Source organism: Dromaius novaehollandiae, chromosome 3 (assembly GCF_036370855.1).
Source record: "Dromaius novaehollandiae isolate bDroNov1 chromosome 3, bDroNov1.hap1, whole genome shotgun sequence".
Lineage (NCBI taxonomy): Eukaryota > Metazoa > Chordata > Aves > Casuariiformes > Dromaiidae > Dromaius > Dromaius novaehollandiae.
Window position 1 is genome coordinate 79732512 of NC_088100.1, and position 27558 is coordinate 79760069.

At 38.3% G+C, this 27558-nt stretch overlaps 1 protein-coding gene across 2 annotated transcripts in view; it reads left to right on the forward strand.

The window, feature by feature from the left end:
* Nucleotides 1-12306, forward strand: part of TARBP1 (TAR (HIV-1) RNA binding protein 1) — a 42321-nt gene extending 30015 nt beyond the window's left edge. Inside the window, exons 22-30 of one of the 2 annotated variants that reach the window (XM_064509242.1) lie at nt 416-565; nt 3048-3134; nt 4041-4237; nt 5710-5791; nt 7100-7271; nt 7519-7710; nt 8619-8743; nt 9970-10106; nt 11925-12306. In XM_064509242.1, the coding sequence (XP_064365312.1) occupies nt 416-565; nt 3048-3134; nt 4041-4237; nt 5710-5791; nt 7100-7271; nt 7519-7710; nt 8619-8743; nt 9970-10106; nt 11925-12090 (1308 nt within the window). In that variant the 3' untranslated portion in view covers nt 12091-12306. Of the gene's footprint in view, nt 1-415; nt 566-3047; nt 3135-4040; nt 4238-5709; nt 5792-7099; nt 7272-7518; nt 7711-8618; nt 8744-9969; nt 10107-11924 lie in introns of those variants that run through there. The other variant, XM_064509243.1, reaches the window with a different exon arrangement.
* Nucleotides 12307-27558: the final 15252 nt, after the last annotated feature.

The following is a 27558-nucleotide window of genomic DNA, read 5'->3' on the forward strand; positions in this document are numbered from 1 at the left end:
TAAAATGATGTTAAATATTGCTTTGGAAGAGTTACTAGTTTAAAAAACAAACAAATCTATGTTTCCTCAGTTCTTAACATACGACAAATAGAAAACCATATGTTCCCCATTTCTAACGTGTTCTTTAACTTCCCTATGCTGTAGTAACACTTCTGTAGCATTTTCCTTTCTGATCCCAGCTGCCTTTGCACCCTTTTTACATGCTGTGTAAATACATGCCCAAAAGTATTACCTGTGTTGATTAATGTGTATAATACAGAAATTAGATGATTGTAAAATGTTTTGGTTTGAGTATTAAAAAATACTTCAAATATCACTGTAAAGCTGAGGATGTTTTTTATTTAGATTTTACTTTTCTTCATTGAAATAACTTTGTAAAAATATGCTAAATGATTATCTAATTTTGCTTTCTCAGAATTTTGTGTGTGAAACACTTAACAAGGTTTTTCAGGCTGGATTTGGTAACAACCAGGCATCTGTGAAGTACTTCATAGAATGGATTATCATCTTGAGTCTACATAAATACCCTGACCTTCTTAATAAATTCTGGGATTGCTTTTGCTACGTAAGTAAGAACCTCAGCGTTCACTTAAAGAGTAATTTGAACAAAAAAGGTACAGTTTGTCTTACCAGCATTATTTTCATTGTATTCAGTTTCCGTTTGACACACTGGGTTTTTGAGCAGTACTCAATGACTGCGATACTAATTTAACTTGGAACTGAGTCTGGAGTATAGTCTGAGCCGTTTAGGTGTTTTTGATATAAAAGTGGCTGAAGCTAGTCGAATTCTTCCAGTTGAGACATTTCCATTTCTGGTGTAATACTCTGGACAGAGCAGAGATGGGATAGGGTGATCAGGAACACAGAGACATCTCAGGTCTTGAGTTTGGGAAGGTATTGCAAAGTCATTTCTCATTTCCATGTCCCACTTTTGTCTTCCACATAATCTTGTTTATGAATGAGAACATTACTTACATAACACAAATACAATTTATGGTTTTAATTATGAACTTTCTGTCACAGTGGAATTTTGTAATGCAGTTCCAAAACTGGAGGCAGGTTTTTGAATATGGTACCAGAAACTCCTATAATGGTTGACTGAGGAGATCTCTGGTGTATTAGCATTTTATTTTTAATGTCTTGGATTGTTCTCCAGGTAATTACCCGCAAGACTTGAGCTGTAGATATATGTAGTCTACATTCATGAGTTTGAATTTCTTAGTTAGCATCGTATGTTTGAGCTGAGTAGGAAATGTGCATGTGCTTGCATCTCCTTCAGTATACAGAAAGACTTGCAGTGGTGCCTCTGCGGCTTCTCACTACCCTTAATAGTGAATTGTAGATGCCTTCTTGCTTATCTGATAGCCTAGTTGCTACTGCAGTTATTTGTTGAAAGCCAAACAGTGGGACAAGAATAAACAAAAAAAACTTGTATATATACATTTTTGCCCAAAACCCGGGACAGATATTTAAAACTGCCCTGTGAGGTATCTTACCTTGCTACTGATGCATGTTCTGTTTTGTTTTCTGCAAATGGGAAAAATCTGTCCCTTTTAGTACAATTCATAATTTAAGTGCACAAAAAGGGCTTGCAATGCCTACCTGAATTGATGAAAAGTGCTATAAAGGATGTAACTTCATAGTGTTTCAAGGTTCCTTCCAAGTGCTAGAGGGGTTGTGATTGTTACTTAGTCAAGGACCATCTGAGTTGCAGAGACCTCATGCTGATAAATGCACTAAATCACAGTGAGCCCATTCAAACACAGTGCTTAAACATAGGAAGCAGAATACCTGTAGATTTAGGGAAAAGGAATATGGGTCACTTTCAGAAACTATCCTGGAAAGCTGACCCTGAAAAGGACTTTCAGGGTCATACTGAAAACTCGAATGAACTTTAGCATCCAGCGTAATGCTGTGGCAAAAAGGATTAATAAAAACTACCTATGAGCAGGAGTAAGTGGTAAATGAGAGTGTGGAAACTGTTTCCTGCAATAGAGAACACTGGTGAGTGCTGGGCTATTCTCTGGTTTTTATAGGCGTATGGAAAAGCAAGAATATTGAAAAGAATCTCCAAAATTTTTAAAGGATTGAAGAAAAGCCTTGCTGTGAGACACTGAACTCAGTCTCTGATATGATTACAATATATAAAAATTTTCTTTGCAGAAAAAAAGCTCAGTAAGCAGAGAAAGATGTATACAAACCAGTGGCTGAAAGGTGAAGTCAGATAAATTTAAATTACACATAGTACAGATTTTTAACAGTGAAGGTCAATGGTTGAGAGAACATACTTTTGGAAGGTGTACTTGTGCCCAAAAGCTTACACTTATCTGAATTGTAATAACATAGAGGTGTTCAATGTCCTTTGATATGTAGAAGATCAAATTAATCTAAAAATTCTCTCTGGCTTAAATCCTGTGACAGTATGATCTAGTTGTTCTCACTAATCTGAATTTGACAAATATTTAGGAAACATTCCTCCCATGTTCATTTCAGTGGGATTTTCTTTTAGTGAGATAATTTAATACAATATAAAAAGTACTAGAATGGAGGTATAGGAAATAAATTCCTGTCCAGTTTGGGTGCAGCATAAGCACAAAATTCCTTAAGCTGTCTTTTACAGAATTCTTGCAGGAAAGTTGGGTGAATGGGATAATAAATGAGATTTTCCCATCTTGCTTGTTTGCAGTTATGGGGGGAAGGTGTCTTTGTTTCTTTGGTTATGAGGTTATTTTGTTTTTTGGGGGGCAGGGGTGGAAGAAAAATTGTTAACTTTGGATTGAATTTTAGCTCATTTGCACTGTTGTGTATTTCAGTCTGATTACTGTGTTAGTAAAAAGCAAATAATGTGTTAGGGGAAAAATGTGATCTTGTACTATAAGAACTTGGTATTTTAGTAAGTTTTGCTGAGGAAACACCATAGTTTTTAGTAAGTATTGATATAAAATTACAGGTATTGCATCTGTATAACACACTGTAAAAGGTTATGGAGTATAAAAAGCATTTTGGATATATTTGTTTCTTGTTTGTTACATTCCCTCTTAATTTAGGATGAAGAAAAGCTTAAAACAAGCATCTGCACGTTTTTATCAGTGTTATCACACTTTGACATCGTTGTTCAAAATACCTCCGAGAAGGTAAGTTTAACTAAAAACGTTTTTTATTCAGTTGGACTTTATGTGGATATGTTAAATAAAAGTCCTTTTTGCAGTCTAGTCTTCGGAGCCTTTTTAATACTTAAGTCTTCTTACAAAGATACTCTGTCTTTTATATGGAAAACACTTAACTTTTCCTGTCACATCTGTATTGTGTTTGACTTACTGAAAATTATGTAAATGGCAGGTGTTTTGAATATATAGGGCCTGATTGCACATGCGTTTTTCTAGAATAGCTATTCCAGTATAACCGAACATGTGGATGCACCTATTTTTTTTTTTTTTGCCTTGTTCATGTTACTTAATCCCCATGAAATTGGACCTGGATAACCTAGAAAAGGATAATTTTATTATAAAGTAAGAGCACTAAGATATATGGTTCTTTTGAAATAGCTACTCCACATAAATTTACAATGTGTATTCAGAAGCCTCCCCCCCCCCCCTTTTTTTTAACTAATTTTCAAAATAGAGGATAAAATACACTCAGATACTATGTGGAGCTAACTGCTACAGATCTGTAGCAATCCAGGCACTTCTGTTATTTCTGGTAATTGCTTGCATGATTTGCAAGACCAGCTTCCTAAGTGGTAGAAAATCAGAAGTCATTAGAAATTTCCATGTATGCAGAACACTAAATTTTAAAGCAAACTAATACATTTTCAAAACGGCACAAGTGGGGCTTGTAGCTCCATGCACTTGTGAGCTAAATATTGAATGAAGGCCATGTTCTGAAGCCTTGTATGCACATAAATACTGTCAAAGCTTTGGACTTTTTGAAAGGCTATTTTTTGAGGAAGCAGTTGTATTTTGGCCACTCTTCTTTTTGTATTACCAAATGATACACTAAGATTTAATATAAATGAAAGAATCTTCTTTTTTATTTTTTAGAAGCCAGCTTTGAAGAAAGCCCTCATAGTTGTTCTACAGTGGTGTTTCAACCACAATTTCAGTGTTCGACTTTATGCGTTAATTGCCCTTAAAAAAATCTGGGGTATGTGCAAAATGTTGCATGTGGAAGAATTTGAAGCTCTGACACCAGTTGTTGAATCTAGCCTTCAACAAGTAGAAAACATGCATGGCACAGGGTTAGTAACATTCTTTTGACTTCCAGCCTAAGATTGTTTTTCTGAGCCATTTGCAACAAGTTTAATCTTATGAAATAGCACTTGATAATTTCTGTGGTTTTGTTTGTTTCATTTTAAAAGAAATAAGACTTGGAAATTGAAGTCTTAATCATCAGCAAAGAAAATGAAGTGCTGGAAGCCATCTTCTGTTTTGAGCTTCATTTAATTTGCTTCACAAGAGAAAGTTATTTATGATAACTGCCTGAGAATATGAATGGGTTATGTTGTGGAAACTGTCAGGAGTATGATGAAGATAAGCTTAGTCACTTGGGAAGGAGAGCTTCATCACTCTTCAAGCTTTGTTCTCAGAAACTGAAAAAACAAACAAATACTAATTTGTTCTGTGTCTAATTGAGAGTAGTTAGTATATGTTTACAAAGTACTCATAATATTTTATCTAACACTACTTTTTCAGAAAATTTTCACTTTTTAGCTTTGTAAAGAAAAGTATCAGTGATTTCTCAATTATGCATTGCTTTTCTTGAAAGATTTTTTCACTTCTCTTCAGAAGTATGGCAGAATCTCTGCTGTAGCATTAAAGTCTGAAAGCACAACGGGAAGAATGCAGGCATGTTTGAACAGTGTCATAGTTAAGGAGGGGGGTAAAAAACTGAGAGTCAGATATGCTCTGTCTTTTTATTCCGTGGGTTATGAAGAACTATGAATCATTCTTCCAAAAGTCCTGATACAAGTATAATGTCCAATGTTAAAATTTGAAATGTTTTAAGTATTAATACTTTTCAAATAACCTTTCAAAAGAAAAATAAACTAATTAGGAAAATATTTTGAGTGATAATTAAATTAGGTTTACATAAATGCTTTTCTGATTATTTTGGAATATAAAAATTAAGTAAATTCTTTGTACTATTTATGTGTTACAATCCTTTGTTAGCCCTATTATGAGTTACTTAAAATTATTTAGAATTTCTGACAAATGTTGTAAGCTAATATAAACTGGGACTGCTACTGACAGATTGGTCTTTTCTGGAAAATTACCAGGCAAAAAGAGAGATTACCCCAATCTAGTTCACTGGTTAGTCACACAAATTGGTTTGTCAAAATACGGGATAGAGACAAGCCGCTGAGGAGGAGACTTTTTTTTATTGATAGTGGCCTTTAATAGCTTAAAATTGGTCACGTGAATCATAGCCTAATACTCAATTTCTTTGAGGGAGTAGATGGGACCCCCTTTCCTGCCAAATTTATTTCTCTTAGTAATAGAATTTGGAGATGTGTTATGGACCTTACTTGAAATGTGAATAAAACTTACTTCCTGAATGCTGTGTTTTTAAAATGTCCTCAATTATTAAAGTAATCCTTTTTCTGTATAGTATACAGTAAATAAAATCAATTGCCTTATTATAATTTGACAATTACAAAAATCCCGTATGTTGCATTTTTGTTATATCCTGCATTAATTTTTGGAATTACAGGAATGCTCGAAGGAACTGGCAGCGAATCCAAGATCACTTCTTCTTTGCAACATTTCATCCACTTCGGGATTACAGTCTAGAGGCAAGTTCAAAAGATACTAAGCAATGTATTTTCAGCTATATTTTTAACTTTGTATGTTCCTATGTAGGATGAATAATGATCAACTATTATTCATTTAAAACCCTGAAAAATGGCTTCACAAAAATGTAATGGATTTTGGACTAAGACTGCAGCTTAATTCTCTAGTTAAGGTTGTGTTAAAAAACTAGGTCAATTGAGAAAAGGGGTTTGTGGTGGATATGCCCATCTATGTGGGAGAGGCAGATATGGGTTAATCTATTAATGTGTGGCTTGGTAAGCTACTTCTAATAACTCAGGTGCATCTAGGTTATCAAATAGTTTGTTAGAATTTGAAGACATCTACCTTTCTAAGTGACTTGAGGTTGCTTAACTGAACTGTTTAATGTGAATTGAGTACAGGTATATAACTTCTATAACATGTTTTTCAGCTACACCTTTTGCTGTATCTTAAATAACTGAAAGCTGAATAAGCACTAAGACAAAAAAGGGTGCAGATAAAAATAAGAGAAATAGAAATTAGACTGAAAATAGAAGAGAAACATGAATGTGGTGAAAAGGGGTGCATGTGTTCTGGCACAAACAATGCCTTTTCTCAGAAAAGGAATTTTATTTATTTATTTGAAAACCTATGTTCTGTGAACTATTTCATTGAACAATTAAATGTGCTGGAGACAACTCAACAAAATTTGGAAGCGAAAATCCTGAAGAGGACAAAAATACTAACTCTGCTTTTTCTGTTAAGTATTTAAATGTATTGCAGGTGCATGTCAAAAGGGTAACTACAAAGTCTGGGTTTTAAACTTCATCTTACTTAGCCTTTACCTTGGTGTATGCATCTTCCCCCTTGATTGGTTGTGGTTAGTTGTATTCGTAGTGCTGAGCTGGATTTTAATGCTTTGACCATATTCCTCTTGACATTAAATGAATCAATCAACATTATTTGCTACAAGTTCATAAGGGCGTACCAAAACTCTTGAGTGTGTCATGCATGATGCATTTTGACAGAACCGTTGTGCTGAAAAGTATACAAGTAATTCTTCGGTATTGCAGATTTTGAGATAAATTCAAATCCTTAAAAAATGTCTCATTAGAGAATAGTATTATGAAAGTTTGGGATAATAGTACTCTATGTAAAGTGGTGCATATTGAGAGAGAGATTAGTAAATTATATCTTGTGACAAGAAAAAAAGTATAAAAAACAGCATGACAGATAAAAGATGTGCAATAGTAAATGCACCTCTGGATAATTTTATATCTGCCTTGCTTACTTTAGTGATACTTTGCTAATAACACTGTGTTACATTTCAGACAATATTTTATACTCTACCACGCCTTTCAGAACTTCCTGAAGATGAATGGATCTCACTCTGTAAATTTGACAGGTTCACTGACATTCCTTTGCCACCGACATTTCAGTGGTATCATTCTCGAACTGAACTTCTTGATCTAAAACCAAGTGACTGGTTTCAGCAAGACATGGGTAAAATATAGCTAATAGATATTAAAATGAAATTATTTGTATTTGGTAGCAGCTGTATATTTCTGTACTAAATTTGATCTCTGTACAAACATGATCCCTATCCTATTGTGCTAAAGCAGTCTTGTATCTATGAGAGCAGAGTTTGTGCTATAAAATGACAGCAGATGACTGTTTACAGTAATATCATTTGAATCTGTTCTTTACTGAAGCAATAGGTTGATTACCGCTTGCATATCAATTTTCATAGGTTCAAATGCCGTTGAAACGGATAGCCAGACAGAATGGACAGATGTTCAGAAGAAGATCATACCCTGGAAAAATAGCACTCCTAGTTTAGACCTGGAACTGGTATTTCAGGATCGTGCAGCTAAACTTGGTAAATCAAACAGCAGACTGATTGTAGTGGCTTCACTTATTGATAAACCCACCAATTTAGGAGGTAAGGTTGAACGCGCATTTTTAAACTTTTATTTGTTGAGAAATAGATTGCTATTCTACAAAAAAATGTTCACCAAAAGAAACATTATCTATTTCAGAAGAGGAAAAGATTGCTTTATACTTGTTAAATTAAAAAAAAAATTACACATGGTGTGCATTAATTAAACAAAATTTTGCTGTAAATCAAGCTCAGTTTCTTGCAGTATACAGATTTTTTGTCTCAGTTGAAATTATTTCAACTGTGTATATGGTTAAAGGAAAATAATTTGCTCTTGCATTTTTTTCCTATAATAATTGAACCAAATCTTGTAAACATGTTACTGTTTCTCATGACTGTTCAATGACAGGAAGGTGCCCATTTCTGATTTAAAGTACTGCTGCATGATACTGTACAAGCTGTGATGAACAAATCCTGCAAATACTCCATGGCGTAGTGCTTGCTGCTGTCAGCAGTTCTACTGACTACAGTGAAACTTTTAATGATAAGCCCACAAGCTGGTGCTGTCTGCAATGTAATACTGTACTGCATCATTCTCTAAGGCCTTTCATTTAGCCAGTACTGAATTTAGATCTTAAAAGCTGCTTGTGTGTGTTTGCCTAAACTTTGATACTGACCCATTACTTTGTTATATTAATTTATAATAATACCCTAGAAGCATGTTATCAAGCATAGTGCTTTTAAAATTTTTGTCTTTCTGATATGCTACAAAAAAATTGTTTTTTTGGTAAGATTTATGGAAAAAGTCTAACTTGGAACAGATATGAAAAGCAACCAGAATTTGCTGATTAAAAGCAGAAGGCTAACAGACTTTTTCCTCAGATTTTTGTCCTTTTTTCACTTGCTCAAATACTCTAGCTTGGTGTTTATATTTTCTATAACAACAATCACTTTAATTCTTCTGTTAATAGGTTTATGTCGTACAAGTGAAATATTTGGGGCATCTGCACTGGTTGTTGGCAGCCTTCATTACATACAGGATAAGCAGTTTCAGCATCTTAGTGTTTCTGCAGAGCAGTGGCTCCCCCTTATTGAGGTGAATGGAAGCATGCTTTAATAGTTTAAAAATGTATTCTACATCTTCAGTTAATCAGATGTGTAGTTCACAGTCTTTACTTTTTTCCTCTTACGAAAATGAACCTTCTGTTTAACAGATGCTCCCACTGTTATCTTTGATGTTAAATATTGAGTATTTTGGAATAATTGTTACTTTGGGTCAAGCTGGTAACAGTTTAAAAATTACTTTTATTTTCATATTGTTGTAATTAACTGATTTATGTGAGTTGCCGTTGTTATAGCTAACTCTGTTTTATAGTTGTGCATTGGAATTTAACGTTCACTTGTAAAACTTGAACAACACTTCAGTTGTTTATATTGGTTGGTCTGCTGCTTTTTGGTAACTTAATGAGGATAACCACTGAGTTTGCCTGAAGTTAGTTTGTGCTAAACTTTTAGAACCTGTTATCTAGCTTATCAAAACAAGGGTTTCAAGCTATATCTTTAGCATTTTGTAGAAAAAATGGTGGTTGTATCTTATAACCTGTTTTTCAAGACTGGCTTTGGCAAGTCATCTGAAAAATTCAGTGCAAAAATGTTGATTTTTTTACACAGTGCTTATTTTCAGTATATTAAGATTTGTTCTCAGAACAATATAGCTGTATTGTATTCTGCCTAAAATAGAATGCCGATAGACACATGTATGTTCTTATACTTAATAGTTTTCATAACTAATCTCTGTACAGAACTGTGCTTATGACAGAATTTCTGTTGCATGGCAAAACTGGCATTTGATATAACTAGGCAGTTTAGAGATTAGGAAAAAGAAAGTACTTAAAAATTCTTCACTTAAAGCTACCACAAGTTGTAAAAACAGGCTTGTAAGGCAAGTCAGCTTTGGTTTTGGCCAACTATTATATTGTTTCAGGAAGAGATATCAGCTTAAATAAGAATTATCATCTTGTCCTTATGCAAGATTCTTCTACATTCAGATATGTTGATTAAGGCTTGTAGCTGTCAGAATCAGAGAAGTGTCTTAGTTCATTTTATTTGTGGAATAAATTTTCCTGGAATTACCTACATATAGGTATCTTATGCGCTATTGCTGAAGAAATTTTAAAATGGTGGGCCATGTATATGCACAAAGTATTTGGAGAGAAACAGAATTAATCTAAAAACAGGTCTGTGTGAATTTTTTTTTGCAGTAATTTTAGAAGATTACAAATAGTATTTAAATGTATATTTCTCTTTCCATTTGATGTACAGGTGAAACCATCTCAGCTTGTTGATTATTTACAGCAGAAGAAAACAGAAGGCTACACTATCATAGGTGTGGAGCAGACAGCTAAAAGTTTTGATCTCACAGAATATTGCTTCCCAGAGAAGTCACTATTATTGCTGGGGTAAGAACACTTTTTTTTTCCCCTTGGTAAATCTACCTCTCAATTCATCCAGCAGCCCTTCTACTAGTCAGCAGTTTAGCCACGTGAAGACCAGTGGACCCTGGCAGAGGTGGAATTAGAACTGGAAAAGACTGGGGAAACAGGAAAGAGCTGGGCTTTTTGTAGTAAGGAATGAGAGGTGTTGATCTCTGCTCCTGAATGATCCTTTCCTCTCTTCCTCACAATTAAGGACTGATCTATACACAGTAACTCCCTTCTTATGAGTGGAGGTAGCAGCAGTATGGATTCCAGTTTTCCAGGTGTGACAGAGGTATCATCTATTCATTTTAATAATACGGGGACCTGTATGTTCTACCAAAAGGCTGTGGATAGACAGCAGGAAGGAAGGCTGCCTGTTTGCCTTGCTTACAGGTAGACAGAGAAGGAAAAAGCAGGAGCACAGGTAGCTGGGAGCAGCTTTAAAAATGTAGGAGGAGGAAGGCATGGGAAGAAACAGCAAGCATGGCATTTACAGTACACCAGAGAGTGGGAGGACATCAGAGAAAAGCACAAATCATCTCCTATAACCAGGCAAGCCACTAAAGCGACAAAGGGAACTTCAAGGAATCTAGAGGAAAGCGTCTTCAAGCCAGAAAGCTATTGGAAATTGCTGGACCACTTAGTGAGATCAGGAGGAAGGGCATATACTTTTAGGACAAAGTAGGCAGGGGTACCTCTGTTTTTCAAACTTTTTGATATTTAACTTGTCTTCAGAATTGGATTTTTTCCCCACCTCGGTAATTACTTTGTTCTCTTCTAACTACAAAACATAGTTTTAATTACTAGAAACCTTTTGTATCTTCTGATATCCTACCTCTTCAGAGTGAGCACATTTCCAGTTGAATGTTTTGGCCAGTCTGGGATTCCCTTGTACCAAAACCACATCACAAGTAGAGTGGGCAGCTGAGCAATCTTCCTGTGCCAATAGCCTCATGCCCTGGGTCATTTCATTTATAGCCACTTTGCTATATGGATAGTTTCAAAATAAAGGGGGAGATGAAGACCTATTGCATGGTGTTCAGCTGTTGTTGGACCAGTGAAGTCAAGATGAGTGCTCTGTCCATTTTCTCACATGCTCCATGTAGAAATGTGAATGCCATGAAAAGACAGTGCTGAAATAATTACTTGATTTTTGCTTCCCAAATTTTGGACTGCCTGATCCATCTCCAGTGCAGGCAGTACCTAGCTGATATGTATTTCCAGGACAGAGAATTAAAATCCTAGAGACAAAGACAGTAACAGTATTAAGGTATCTTTAGGTTACTGAGTGAAGGACATCCTGTACATGCCCCATGACACCTAAGTTAAGGAATTAGGCCTTTGTTCTTTATTCTAAAAGGTGGAGTTAATACTGTATAGCAATATTTTGCATACAATAATTATATTAGTAATATAATTCAGCAGTTTCAGTTTTCAATGCCCTTACTTTTGGTAGTTGGAAACTCCCTACAGTTCTGTTACTTTTTAGCCCTCAGTTTCAGACTTAAGTCAGTTTTCTTTGAATTATGATTCGGCTTTTGAGGTGAAAAGCTGCCTGTCTATATCAAAGCTTAGTCAGGCTTCCTATGTTTTTTTGTTTGTTTCAGTAATGTATAACTTGTTACAAGCAGGGGATAGCATTTACAATGCTGCTTTAAAAAAAAAAATCCCATCAGTTATATGGAGCACAGGTACTGTATTTTCCAAATGGTGCTTGGTTGCTGTTGTGACTTTTGCATCTTCCTTTTTCTGGAACACCTTTCTTTTCACAGACTTCAGTTACTGTTTTTCCTTTATTAGAAATGAACATGAAGGAATTCCAGCAAACCTGATTCATCATCTGGATGTCTGTGTAGAAATTCCTCAACAGGGTATTATTCGATCACTCAATGTTCATGTAAGTGGAGCTCTGCTGATTTGGGAGTACACAAGGCAACAAGTGATCAAACAAAAACAACAAAAATAACTGCCAAGAGTTTCGTGCCTTATAGTACAGCTGGGGGGCTTCTTACGGTGCTATAACATGAAATTTTGAATAGATGAGATACGACTCAGGGTGAATGAGGATACTGAACTTTTGCATGTTTTACTCTCTGTAGTTCAGGCTGATTTTTAAATGCCTTAATACTTTACCTCATTAAATGTAACTGTTGCATTGGTAATAAATATTATTTATATTGCATATGGTGTGTGATTTACTGCTATTAGAACATCAGCACAGTATCATGAACAACTCGACTCAATAATTTACTTCAAAACATAGGATTTTAACTGTGCTTACTTTGGTTGTAACAACCATGCTTGAAATTGGTGTCTTCAGGTAACCACAATCAAGACTTTTTCTAGTCCAAGTAAAGTATTTAATACCATCAGCATCTAGATAAAGTAGATTATATATAAATTTTACAAAATTTAATTAACTTCTGTTATAAAAGTTTCCTTGCTCAAGTGCCCTTCATGCTTAATCCTGCTGTAAATATCAATCTATATTTTTAGCAGAGTTGCTTCACTAAGATCAATTAAAAATACTAAATTATGTAAAAGACCATAATGTGAAAATAATGATAAATAATTGCCCTAGTGCTAATAAGGATATTTATTCAAAATTGACCTGTAGAATTAATATAAAAAAGTTAATTTTATAGATCAGTGTACTCAAAATATGTAACTTGTCTGTTGTACACATAGGATGTATTAGGCCTTGTTATCTCTGCTCTTTTATGGTTAACATCTGAATTAGACTGTATTTTAAAATATTTTCAAAGATTTGGCAAACAATGGGTACAAATTACAGTGCCACCCCTTCTCACAAGGGGTGGAGGGGCATTTCTGTTTAGGACAGGTAGCTCACTTAGTGAAAGACACTTTTATTACTCTTTTGAATATGTTCATTACATTATTATATGCTCATTCATTAATTGCTGTGAAACAATTTGATTATAATTCTGCATTCAAACACATGGGTTTGTGAACAGCACTGCACTGTATTTCTTTGACTCGTTCTTCATGAAAAAGCCATTCATGACCATCTTCTTTCAGCAGGCATGTGAGACTCTGCAACAAGAGCAGCAGCCTGTATTTTTACAGGTATGTCAGGTTATCAGTTTGTTAGCTCAGGTAGCTTCTGTCACTTTGTCATGCTTCTCCTTTCCTTAAATACATTTCACTGGATGTATTTTGAAAGCAGAATAACTATGACTTTCCAGTTGTTTCTGGTGGAAAATATCCTTCCATTTCAAGCTTTTTTTTGTACTTTAAATAGTCTCTTCTTTTGTCAAAGTATTTAACCTGTTTAAAAAGAGAAATAGCTTGTGTTGCTTAAAAGAAACTAGCAGAGGAAGAGGCTTCATGCATCATAACATGACTGAAGAATAGACAGAACTTAAATAAGATTCTATCTTTTTATAATGGGGATACTGGGAGCCTAACCCCTGGGAATGCCTTGCTTCTCTACACTGAAGAGTTTACCATTTTAAAAGTCTACTTCAGTTCCTTGTTGAAAGCCCTCCAGTTACTTCCATGGACATCTAATAAAATTAGTCTATCATTTTGCTGGTTTTTCTTAAGTGATCCATATTGCTGTGAACAGTGGTCACTGGTAATATAAAGATAAATCCAGCACCTTTTGTAGTTTTGCAGACTGTGACCTTCATTCATTGCCTAAAGCTACTGATGTGTGCATAATACAAGTCAGAACAGCCATTCTGAACATACCATTTTTTTTTAAACTGACTTCAGTCTGCTACCTCACATAGGAATCGTACAGCTCCTCTGATACAATTGTTATTAAGGAGCAATGACTATTAAAAAAGGAATTTTAGCTTGGGATCAGAAAACTAAAGCACACAACATGGAAGAGTTGCATGTCAGCAGATGGTGCAGAGTGAAATTACACTGCATGAAAAGGGGTATTTTTATGCACAGTAAGATGTCAGATGTGAGTCTTAAAATGCCCTACAACTCACCTCACTTCTACATTAGTCATTTTTCTTTAGTAATAGTAGTTTCTATATGCTCTTGAGAGGTTTTTTTTGTAATTATCTTATACAATAATGATGGTACCCAGATACAGACTACCATGTGTATTTATCTGGAAGAGTTTGAGCTAGTATTTTCCTTTCCCTTTATGATACTGTTCTTGACTTTGTAGTTGCTGGAGCAGTAGGTGGTCTGCTCAGGATTTTTGGCCTTCTTGGGAAACTAAAAGTGCAAGTCAAGTTTGACAGGAGTATAGGGTTATCTATGAGAATGTTTAAGACCACACATATTTTGCAGTCCAAGAAACTGGATTACCATCATTAACAGTGTAGACAGTTATTTGCCTGTTTTTGTTAACTTGCAAATAAATGCCTATTTCATACAGTGCAAGCTTTGGGCTTAGTATGTTATGACTGATAAAGCGTTGTCACTACTCACCCACTGCTGTGGACATCTAGATTCAAAAGATAATCTTAGTTTCTGACAGTTGGATGCATCTTCGCTATTTTTATCTAAACATTCCCAGAACTCATCCCGAGCTCTCCAGCATGCCTTCCTTTCCTCCATAGTTGGTGCCGACATTTTTACTACAGATTAAAAAAAAAGGGGGGGGTATTATTATTTGAGTAAACGCCGTCCTTGGTAGGTGCCCTCCCAAGGTAGCGACAGGCCAAGCAGAGCACCACAGCTTCTGCTACCGCTGCGCGGCGAGAGCCTCCTCGCCGCCGCGGTGCCGCTAGCGCGCGGCGCGACCGAGCGCCGCGGTGTCGGCGCCTCCAGCAGCTCGCCCGGCGTGGGAGGCCCCGCGCACTAACGGCCCCAACAGCCGCCGGGGGAGCGGTGCAGTGCCAACAGCCGCTCGCGTGGCGGCGGCAGGCCCGCGCCTCTCGCAGGGCCGCGGCGCGGGATGGGGCCTCGCGACCCACCCGCCCGCCCCGGGGGTTCGGGATCCCGGATCGCCCTCGCTTCCCCTCGCCCCTCCCCAGCAGGGCGCCGGCGCCGGCCCCGGCCCACACTCACCGCCCGCCTCGTGAGGCGAAGGTCACGACCCCGGAAGCGCCGCGTCTCGGGAAAGGGGCCGGACGGCGCTCTCCTAAAGCGCGCGCGCAATCCTGGTAAGAGGGGCGGGTCGGCCCGCGATTGGCCGAGGCGCCGTGAGCCCCCCGCCCCCCAGGTGGTTGCCGTGGCGACGGAGCCGGCGCAGAGCAGCGGCGGGCGGCGAGCTCCGCCCCCTGGCCGCCGCCCGCCCCGCCCCGCTCGGGGTTCCAACCGCCCTGGTGTCGGCGGCCGCGGGCCTCGCCGCCGGCATCCTTGGCCGAGCTTCGTTCCCCGTGAAGCCTTTTGTTACTGGTTTCCCTGACTCCTGAACCGGCTTCTCGTTTAGGGGTGGGGGAGAGACGTGCGTTTGAAAATGTGTGCGCGCAGAATCCAGAGGTGCTTGATGATGGAACAATTAATGTCGGTTGCATTTGTTAATTACAGAAGATGTCACTGTGACTTAAATATTTATGCTGAAAATTTGTGTTTTGTTGCTCTTGTTGCAACACAAGGGAAATGCAGGGCACAGAGCCCACCAGCAATTTGGCAGGAAGTTCAACTCCCTGTAAAAAAAAACTTGCCCTTATTTTGAGAAAAATGAGCAAGTATCATACAAGATAATTCCTGATTAATGGATAGTTTGGACCCCATCACTCCTATTAAAATTGAGTTTGGGCTTTTATCTTGTATCATCCTGCTGCCTTAATGCGTTCTGCAAGCATGAGGAGTAGCAGAAGGCAGTCCCAGGCGAACAGGGGATGGAGTGTATCCAGCACCTGGGAGAGGGGTGTGTTTGTCAGCGCTGTTACCTCCCTTACTATATGGGACAGTTATGGCTTTGTCAGAAGTCACAGTGTTTTCTGCAGACTCAAGGCTTTGTTCTCTTACCAGTGCCCTGGAATTGGTCATTCCTAATTGTAGAAGGATAGCATAGTTTCTGTGGTAAATACATCCTTTCTTTTCTTTGCTGAGACTGTGAGCTAAGGTACCAATTAGTTATCAAAGTGATAAGTAAGGGTGAAGGACATTAGGCAGTAGCAGCTGCAAAAAGACTGTCTTTTAACAGACGGATTTGTAGTGGATACATGTGCAGCTATGCACACCGAAGCAGTAGTACATAGCAGTGGGTTTTATGGCCCATTTTCTGTGAACTAGGATTGACAATGTCTTCTGAGAGCTGTACCAGTTGCCTTTATAAAAATTACTCTAAAAATGCCTCTCTTGACAGACTCTTGTGTTAGTTCCAGGCTATTGATAAAAGCAAGACAGGAATAACTTTTACCCCAGTGTAAAAAATTTTACCCATAGTAAAGGCAATAGCAGTGGTAGTTGGAGATCAGGCCATATTGGTGTCTGACAACTCAGCCTAACAGCAACATGAATCACAAAGACAGTGCCTGGGACTCTGGTAAAAAACATGTAGGACTAAATTCTGGTTTGTTATTTTATTTCACAATCAGTAGAGTTTCATTGTGGGAGTCACTATAACTGTGGAATTAATACTCTTTATTTTATACATCGGTCACCTGTAAATGCTAAATGTTTTAGTAGTCTCAAAAGCCACGGCACTTGTTTCCATAGTAACTCACAGAGCTGCAGTTTGGGGGTGGCTGTAACTTTGACAACTAGGGAAACAATAAGGCCCTAATTCTGAGCAGTCCTGAGCCACTGACAGCTCCGAGATAACTTCAGCAGGAGTTTGTGGATGTCTGATATTCCTCAGCTCACGGCCATTAGCAAAAGCAAAAGGTTATAAAAAATGAGCTCTGGCTAATCTTGTTTCCATGGTTTAGGCTGGTGTTTTATCCCCAGCTGTTTATCCTCCCAAAGACCGGATGCTGCTCTTGCAGCAGGCAGCAGAAGGGAGCAGATGTGATGCCTCAGCCTTTATCGGGTTGTGGTGGCCTTGAGGTCTTAATCACTGTGAGAAAAACTAGCCAGAAGTTGACCATCAACACCCTGACGTTTATTTCCCCACTAGTGACATGTCGGCCTTTTTGTTTTGAATTAGCAAAACTTCTATTTGTAAAGGGAAAATCTAAGTTTTAGTATTTTGGTCCAGAGTTTGGATCTCTTCCTGTAGAGTGTTAACCTTACACTCACCTTAGTTCAGACAGTTTTTCATTATATCTTTATAGGTTTGTGGCCATTTATTTCCTTTCCTTCTTTAAGAAACTGTTGAAGCCAGTATTTTGATTCTCTGCTGCCTTTCTTGTGGAAGGTGGTCGGAGTCAGGATTCTCCACTCAGCTCACTAGCTTCATTTGCACAGGTGCTTCTGCTGGGAAAGGAAAGGTGAGGTTTGGCAAGGAAGCTGTAAAAGGTGTCAGCCCAATCCTTCCTGACCCTGTACAGGTCATGTACAGGGAGAACCCTGTGGTCTGCAGTGTGCAGCACAGTCCTCTTTTAATGTGGTTTTCACCTGCCTTTGTTGACTTCAGTCAATGTCTATAGCAAGAGTATCAAAGGATTGGAATTGAGATGAGCACTGAAGTTTTTAATAGCTCCGAGACTTAATTCCAAACAGTGACTAATTTACAATATTGAACTTTTCAGACTCACCTTTAGTTGTCTTTGTAATATATTGCATCTATTAAACAGAAGCTGCCTGTAGATGGATCTCCTGCCTAGCCGTGTCAGTGGAGGATGCTACTACATTTAGCTGCTTCTTCCTCCACCCTCAGTTGGAGGTTGTTGCACACACTGCAGAGCTGAGGAATGTTATGCTGCATGTGTTAAAAAGGATTTTTTTTTTAATAAAAAGTATCTGAATAGAAACCAATTAAGGTTTTAAAAGGTTTAGTTAAGATGTTAATTTATCTAAATAGACATAAGAGAATTTTAATTTTGAACACAAGAGAAATGCATACATAATACTTCAATATTAAAGATCACATGGTTCTTCCTTAATGGAAAAATAAGAACATTAATCTAGAATGGTTTAATGTACTAGACCTGAAATGTTTGTAAACAAGGCTATAAGAATGTTGTAGGATTCAGCATTCTTGTTATTTTTATTAGCGATGTCTGGCTTTGCTTTTCAAGTTTTTTCAATACTGTTGCGCGTTTGCTGGTATCACAGAATGAAGTAAGTGAAGTGTTAACTGACAGAATGAAGTATCTTAATCATGGTGTCAGATGGCTGACCAATAGGTGTAATACTCAATGCCTGTGTGAATCAGTAGTTTTAGGGATGAAAACAATATTCTTGTGGTTTTAGAGGAGAAACCTATTTCCCTGAGAAGAAAAATTGTTCCTTAGGTTGTCTCCTTAACCAGAAGTTGTGAACATGATGGCAGATTCTTAAGGTCTGCTTGTTAAAATTCTGTGGTGTTAGTAATAAAAGAAAATTGAGTTTATGTTGTGTTGTTTTTACTGTGCAAATACTCAATATTTCTTAAAATATTTATGGTACTTAAAGAGCTATTTGGATGGGTTAAATTAAATAGAGAAATTTGTTTTGTTCTAATTGGCCAGTAGTTTAGAGCATACCAGTTAACTCAGACTACCAATTTAAACTGGGCAAAGTCCACTGGCCTACCTTTGCCAAAAGTGTATAAGGAGTGCTCAGGTAACTATTCTCTTCATCAGTGGAGGCTGTACTTTCCGACAGGGGGATGATGATGTCTTTGCTGGCCTAGCTGTTTGAATGAGAAATATCTGATTATGCCCTAAATAATGTTAACTTTACTGAATAAGTCCCGTGTGTGAACATAAATGCTTAGTGAAGTTAAGACTTCAAGTTTGGGCCCTAACTAAAATAACTAGGAAGTCCTCTGAGCAGTTCTGCCTTGTAACTAAATAAGCATCAAGGGGTTTTGTTTTGTATTTTATAGGTGAGAAAATTGAATCAGGGAGCGGGAGGGACTCTTATTTCAAGACTACATGCCAGGTCCTGACAAAATTGGTATTACAGCACAGCCCTTAGTTTGTTCCTCTATGTCAGTGGCTCCTGGACATTTTGTGGGTGACTTTTGCTTGTACTGACAGTGTTTTGTGTATCACCAGGTCCAGTTTTTCTCTTCCACCCAAACTCCGAAATGCCGTCACTTCCACTCCAACCACAGGAGTTTGGCAGAGCGTATTAGCTGGTGTTCACACCTAACCAGCAGCAAATACATCACAGGAAGCAGTTGGTGGGAAATGCACCTGTTGGACTTCGCTAGTCAGATGTTTTGCCGAGAACCAGCAGTTAGGGGCGTGTGTGTGTGCGTGTGCACGTGTGTCAATATCCATATTAGCTAGCAATTTGGACTGACCTCCTTACCTTCATCAGAAGTCCATGCTCAGTATTTACTTTATATTATTGTTGAAACTAATAGTTTTTCTGTGTCTTTCAAGGGGCAAGTGTAGGCGGATAGATCTTAGCACTGTGCAAGGAGCTCCTGGGAGTGAGCTTCCTGGTATGTTTCTCCCACAGCACTGTCAGCCTAAATGCACCCCTCCTGCTGCCCCAGCCGCTCCATCTCACCCTCTGCACTTCCTTTTGGTTTGTGAGGCTGCGCAGTAACCGAACCAAGGAACTGATCTGACAGCCTGGCAGAGTGCTGTGTTTGGTTGTCTGTTCCCCAGTCTGATTTCAGTGCTTGGGCAGGCAGCTGGCCCCACCAGGACAGCTTAGGGGAGGAGAAATGAACATGTTGTAGGGGAAGAGAGACCACATAACCCAGTTTAGAGTTATTTTGCCAAACATGTAACAGCAGCCAAAGACCCTACTTAACTGTTTGTCTTCCTTAGCACGTGATAATAATTCTGGCCGGTGTTGGTGGGCATGCTTTTCTATGTCATGTTCCAGGTGGCTCACTGATCTGGGTGTGAGGAAGTGTGTTTTAACAGAAGACAAAGGATTTGGACTCAACTGTCTTCAGCAGAACCCTGTGAGCCAGCCAGGTTTGGAAGGGATTTTGTTTGTTGACATATTGAAATACATATCCAGCCCCTTGAAAGTGATGCATTTTGTCAAAATACTTCTTGTAGGGGATATTTTTGGGGAAAAAAAGTGAACGTGACTGCTGCTGCATACTTGTCACTATTTGGCATGGTCCATCTTGGACTACTTTAGTCACCCTTTTGCACTGAGGCTTCTAAAAAAGCAAGGCTTCTACAAGTATGAATATTAAAAGAAAATGAACTTTAAGTTTCAAGACCAAAACTTTTGGTAATAACAAATGTCAACTGTGGTTTGGATTTCATCGTTTATGATGTGTGCAATATTGTTTAGTTACTCCAGTCATGAAATGGAGGGGGTAATGTGGTTATATACAATTAATCACAAAGCCTACATAGCACATTCTGGATATTTATGATAAATAGTTTATTCTTTAATGATCTGTAGACCAGGAAATATTCACTGAAGGCACTTGTAAAAAACTTTGTATAATCACTGTTAGGGAAATTTTGTAATCTGGTTTTAGAACATACATGAATAGAAAAAAGGCATTTTTACCTAATATATTTTTAATGGAAATGTTGCCATTTGGTTAAATTGCTATCATAATGTGGTGGATTTTTTTGTTGTTCCTGTACCAGTTCAAAGTATCTATTTTTAGTCTTACTTTGAGAAATATGCCCATTAATTAATAAATTGCATGTTTATAACAGCCAGATGAAGGAAAATGTTCTAGAAAGATTTAAAGCTTGAATAATTCCAGATTTGTTAGGTGAGCTGTCTGCCACAATTGAAGCCTTTGAATTACATTTCTTTTTAGTAATTATCGAGATGTTAAATAAATGGATAACCATCTTCTGCCAAAATTCCAGGACTGCATTAAGGGGAGCTCTGTGGTGATTTATATATTGGTTCAGCTCTCAGATTCTTTTATGCCTGCTGTTATTAATTGGAATATAGTGTTGTATATTCTTTGCTTCCCAATTAACATCTTACAGATCTCTCCTTGCCTGCAGATTTATTTACCCAATATTTAGCTGAAACTTCTCCAACAGATTCTGGACTGACTTCTCCATTTACATTTGAAGCATTAGCATGTTGCAGGTGTCCCTAAGCAGTCCTTGAAGTTCCCCAGCTGTCTTCAGCTTTGTGCTTGTACTGGCAGTTTAATTAATTTGTTTTTCTGGCATAGGAAGACTCAGATGTGGCCTCCCCCAAATTATGATCCTTATCTGTAATGAATTTTCAGGAAATTTAATTTAAAGTGGAGTTCTTTAAGTAATATAGCCCTGTGTTCAAGTATTTATTTTGCTAGAAATAATACTAGAAACTCACCAGAGGTAGCCTGAGACATTCTCTTCAGTTGTTAAGCACTAAGCAATTGTGTTTTAAGAACTGCAAAAACGTATAATGTGAGATAATCATATATGAGTATTTTCTGTTTCTTCCTTCTCAAATATTAGTTAAGGATACAACTCCCACTCCATTGGTCTCACAAGGTTCCTTGCTATGCATGGAACCTTATTAAAAAAGGAAGAAATTAAGCAAAGAAATTCTGTGAACTGCAGACAGTGGTTATTTCAGTCACTTCTTTCTGCTCCTCTTTGAAAATGTTCTGACAGAGATTGCTTAACATGAGTCATCTCTCTGGGAAGCTCTTCCATAAATAAAAAGTATTTCACTTTAAACAATGACTTTTATCTAAGTGTTTTGAGGGCAAGCATTGGATGGGAAAAGGAAGTTTGCCTGAAAGTGCAGCAGTCCTATTTCATGAAGTATATAAGCACTGAAAAATTTCCTAGAGAGGTTTTGGATGCCCACCACTGGAAGTTTTTCAGAAGTGAGAAGATAAATGGCAGTCAGGAACAGGTTATGGAGGTCCCCTTCCAGTTCGGTTCTAGCCTTTTTTGCTATGATTATGAGAGTTTGGTTACCAGGAGTGGATCTCTTGGGATCTTTTAGGATATGATTCGATTTCAAATTCTACTTTCAAAAGGATCCTCATGGGTTACCTTTGGCAGTAGTGTCAGTGCTGAAGATGGAGTCGGCTAATGCAAGTGCAGATGTCTCATAGCTGACATCTCTATAGCTTCAATTCTTCTTCACATTGCTTTCCAAGGTTGTTATTAGATTTGCAATTCTCTTTCAGGTAGATCACTTTTTAATAGAAAAGTCATTTTTAATCTTTAAAATATTTTAAAAGTCTTTTAAAAACTAAAAGCTTTTTACTGTCATTAATCTATTTTTAACAATAATACAGAAATAGAGAAAGAGTGTATGAAGAGAAGGAAAATGTTAGCTTTTTTGGTGACCTTAGCAAACCAATTCTCTGAATCCCTGAGAAAGTGTACATTGTCGTGTTCTTTTTCAACTAAATGCGTCTTGGGGTTCTTACCATAATTTCCTCATAATGTCTTTGCTGGGTGTAATGATGAAGATCCCTGACCTATGGCGTTTAGACTGTGAGCAAAAGAGACATGAACATAGCAAATTAAGTAAATGGCTTGGATGGTTGAGGAAGGGACACAAATAGAGACATGAAGAGACACAGATAGAGGCTACCACAGCTTTCTGCGGTAGCTCTGCGTGTGTCTGAGGGCTGGTGTGTAGGTTTGCCAGGCAGGGCTGAAAGGGGTTTGACTGGGAAGTTTCTGTGCAGACTTCTGTGGAGACAGCAGGAGAACAAATGGATAGAACAGGGATTTTCACCTTTTCCAGACCTCTGTTTAGTGATCTGAAGCCTACTGAGAAAAGTCTTGCTTTTTCTTTGTTACCTTGCTCGGACACCAGTGAAGTAGTCTGTGGAACGCAGTTTGAAAATCACTAGGCTAGAAAGAGGAGTGGAAGTTATGAAGAAGAAAAAAAACCCTGGAGGCTGAGGATTCTTTTAAGGTAATGTAGTCATTTACGTTAACTACAGGCACTTATTTTAATGCTGATATTGCATTTTTATTCAGTTGTTAGGAAGGCAGAAAACAAAAAGGAGTACTTTGGGGAGGGCAAGTGTTGGTAGGGCAGGAAGACCGGCTAATTCTTATTCTTCTGTTGGCTCCTGCTTAGCAATTCTCCAAGCCCACCAGAGATGAAACAAGCTTGCTTTGCAACAATGTTAATGTTCATTTTTTTGCAAGAAAGCTCAGATGGGGAACTGGAAATCTGCCTCTTCTGCAGGCAGTCTCCAATTTTCAAAGCCATGCAAATGGGAGAAGAAAACCGTCTTTGTAGTTTCATTTGGATGCCTTCAAATTACTGTGGTGTGTTATTTACCAAAAGCTAAAAAGTGGTTTCTAGTTCTCTCTGAGACTGAGACACATCCTAAAATTCCTTATCAAAGATGCAGCTGAATGGTCACATTCAGTTGTTACATTTATTACATCAGCTACACTGATTACCTTATGTTCATTATAAACATTGCCAGTGGAGCGTAGGTGTACTTCATCAGGTGGGATTGCTTACACATGCACAAAGGCAACATAGTTTTCAAAGGCAGGAAGTATTTGTTCCAAAGATCAATGTCAATTTTCTTAGCAGCCAAGCTAGCAAGTTGATGTCTCTTTGACCAAATCAAAAATCACACAAGGAAAAGAAGATGGTTTTGTTTACGTGTCAGGAAAGCATTGAAGATGTGTAACTGGCCAATAATCATGAGGAGAATATTCATCAGCTTTCTTTGCTCACTAGGCTCCAGTTATTAGAGACTTGGCACCTTCAGAAGCAATCATTGCCAGAGGGACAGTAAGATATGTTGCTGGGAGGCAGCAAAGCTATATTCATGGGGTATTTGCCCAAACTGTCTGCTGGTGGCCAGCAGGGCAGGAAATGAAAGCTGAAGCCCAAAGTTTGTAATTCCTGACAAATCCTGCCACTTGGCCCTCACTGGAGTCCAGCTTTTAGTCTTAAACATCTGGGCCAGTTGTGGGTACATGCAGAACTTGGAGCTTGGTGTAGATAATCTGAGGAGGTTAGCCAAGGCACTCCTCCCCTATGGGGAGGCAGAGGAGAACAGTCAGGTTTCAGTTTCTCAGTGGTTTTGTCCTTCCATGCTTCGAGGAGTCTGAAGGATGGATGACTTTCCATATTCTCATCTTGGTCCTTCGTTCAGAGGATGGCAAGCAATGTACTTAGATTTCTGAAGAGTTTTGTTTCTTACCAAAGAAATGAAGCTATTGTGGGTCCAAAGAAAAGGTTTTCTTGTGGACTAATAGCCAGTTAGTGAGGTAGGAAGTGGAGAGTAGGAATAAATTGTTGCTGATCAAATGGAGAGAGATTATAAAAGGAGCTATGGTGAGGCCAGTGTTGTTGTATGTACTCATAAATGACTGGGAAAAGAACATTTCCTGATCATGCTTTTTTACTGATTCAGGAGAATACAAGGCTAAAACTGAGAGAGAATCTTTCACTGTCGTGTAACTAGGCAGTAAAATAGCTGTTGACTTTCAAAATTAATAAATACAGAGTAATGGACATGCTTAAAAAGTCCTTCATGGTGAGGGGCTCTAAGCTGTTCTCACTCAGGAAAGAATTTCTCAGTTCATAGTGGATGGTATTAAATCATGTCTATTTTAATTCTATTTATGTATCATTTGCCTGAAAGATCCTCTGCAGATTATTTAGTATTGTTCCCAATTAATGCACCGATGGCTGTCTTGAGCTCTGAGGTTGGCTGAATCTAGAACTGGAGGGAAACCTGGAGATCAAGGGCTGGAAAGTTAAGACATCATGTAGTTCAGCAATAGGGTAGATGAGTTATACATATATCATTCCAGAGGGATTGTATTTAACATGTTCTTAAATGCCCAAAAGTGAGAGTTCCACAACCTCCCTTGTTTAAGCCTGTTCCGGACTTTAATTATCCGTTATGAGTTTCACTTTCCATTACTGAAAAGTAGGTTGATTCCATCCTAGCATATCTGCAGTGTACATGGAGAAATATTGGTCTCCATCCTCTTTAGAATAATCTTTTACATATATAAAGATTGATACTACATTTTCCCCTGAATCTGATCCCTCTGGACTCGTCAAACTCAATTCCTTCAGCTTGTCTTTGCAGGTAATATTTTCTGAACTGCTGACATTGCTTCCATCTGGATTCTCCCCTCTGGATTCTCCCCTGGGCCTGAATTAGTTTAAAAATATTGTGAAATATTAGAAAAATCAGAAGTCTAAGATAAATACGTCTTCAGGTCATTTAACTTCAGCTGGCTAAAGGACTTTCATTTGTTTTTCACTGAGTTAAGCATAGTCTCATTTCAAGCTCTTGTTTTGGATGCAAAGTCCTCCTTTGCATTTCATAACTTTTTGTATCCAGTAAAAAATATACAGGACCAGGAAAATCCTATTTTTATTTTGATTGATATCCTGTTGGCTCTGGGTGATGCATTTCATTTATAGGTAGCATCATCATTAATATCAAGTCCATCTAAACAAGATGGAGTAACCTTATTCTGTGCTGCTGCTTTTGAGTATTCTGTTTAAAAATTCTTCAAGGTATGTTTGATAGACTGCAGTTGATCATATTTAATATTTTTCCCTAACAGAGTTTTATACAAAAGAGAGAAACATGAGGCTTATTTATCTTCAGAAACTTCACTTTGAGCCACTGGTCCCACCTTAGGAATGTGATTTCCTCCTAAAAGATTTTTTGCTTTCAGAGGGTCTTTTGGCTCTTTCTTTTTTTTCTTAGTTTCCTTTTTAGTGCTTAAGACTTAATTAAGGTGAAGGCTATTACAGAAGTGCCCTAGAACGTGCCAGCTAAAGACTAAAATCTATTTGTTTCTCTTAATAATGATGAGCTAATTAAACTCATCCATCAAAATCTATTACTGCTGGCAGTTTCTACAAAGACTGCTTACATGAGGATTGGATTGTGAAAAGAGCTTCTCAGTCTTGGCCTTTGTCAAGCAGTAACTTGATTTTGGAGGCCTTGCAGGACTCCTTCCTGTTTGCAGTAGAAATTGGTAACATGGAGCCAGATGTTTTCTTCCCATAGTTTGTGACTATAGTATGCACACAGACTGAAGGATAGGTAACATTCATGGCAGATCTATAACATCCTTTTCAGCGACAAGGAGGGTTTTTCACACGTTTCTGTTGTGCAGACTTTGAGTTTATTGGGAATGTGGTACAGAGCGAGTTTAGTAGATTAAGACTTCAGTATTCACTGCATGAGGAAACCTTCACTTTCCAGTGGGTTTTCAGGCCTGCAAGTACAGTGAGCAGAAAGATTTTTGACGGGAAATAGGGTCAGTCTGGTGATGTTACCTTCCCTGTGGCCTAATGTTACTGTCTGTATTAATCCTGACCAACTTAGTTTTGCATTAGCTTCATTACAGAGCCCTCTGGAGAGCTGGGAACTAGTGACTTGTCCATGAGCTTGCAGGAGACATTCGTTCTGCCCCAGAACTTGGCGATCCACAGGTTTCTTTCACTTGCTGTTTTAAGAAGCCCTCTTGATCATTACTGGCTTACCTCTTTGCTGGAGGGGCCAGGAGACATTGTGAGGGCAAAGATGGGGCAGGAGGCTGAGGATCCAGGTCAGCACTTGAACAAGGGTGCATGCTGCTGGTTGGCAGTGCTGCAAGGGCAGGACCCAGGCAGTGGCAATGCAGGAGGCTAGCTTCAGAGAAGCCAGGCAGCCAAGCCTGATGCTGCCAGGGACCTGCAGTTCTGCCTCAGGAGGAGGTGTGAGGTGGCCAAGAACAGGCTAGAAATGTTGGCTTGGGTTGCTCTCTCCTATGCTGGTAGGTACTGTCCTGCAGAGCTACACCAGATCTACACAGTGCGACTGAGTCACACAGCACTTCAGAGATTTCGCACAGCGCTTTGACCTATCAGGGCAGGCAAGGGAGTCTGCTGCAACACAGCCCTGACCTCCATGGTACTTAATTTGTCCTGTGAGTCCCTGGATGATCCAGGATCAGGAGAGTTCAATCTTGCCATCATCCAAAGAATGATGCAATTACATCCCAATGCCATCTCAGTAGGGTTTGCTGTCTGCCCCGTCATTCTGCTGGGAGCCAACGACTCCAGTTCCTTCTAGCATTGTCATTCCTCAACTTCAGACCTCTGACACTTCGCACCTAAAAATGACACATGTATCCATATGGACATGCTGCTTTCTTGACATCCTCCTGGTCACACTCTGGGCTTCAGTGTCTGGAAATTTTTGTTAGGCAACTACTTACCCTCAAATTAGGTGATTACCTTTAGGGCAAGATATTGCATTAAAAATATAGGTAATTTTGTGTGATTAATTTGTCTGCATGTAGTTTAGAATTACTTAAAATAGGTAAATCGAGTTTGTGCAGTTCCCATTCAGGTGAGATATTGTAATAAAGTACTGTTTGAAATCCCAGCCCTTGCCTTTATTTAGCCTGTTCTCAGGAAGGATAAGCTGGCAGAAGCAATGACAGTTGTATCTTGTAAATCACAAAAATTTACTGATGCTGATATCCATTATGTACATAAAATCCTCCAAAGCCCTTACTGAATATTAAAAAAATCTGCTGCCCTTTTAGGAGTCAATACACAT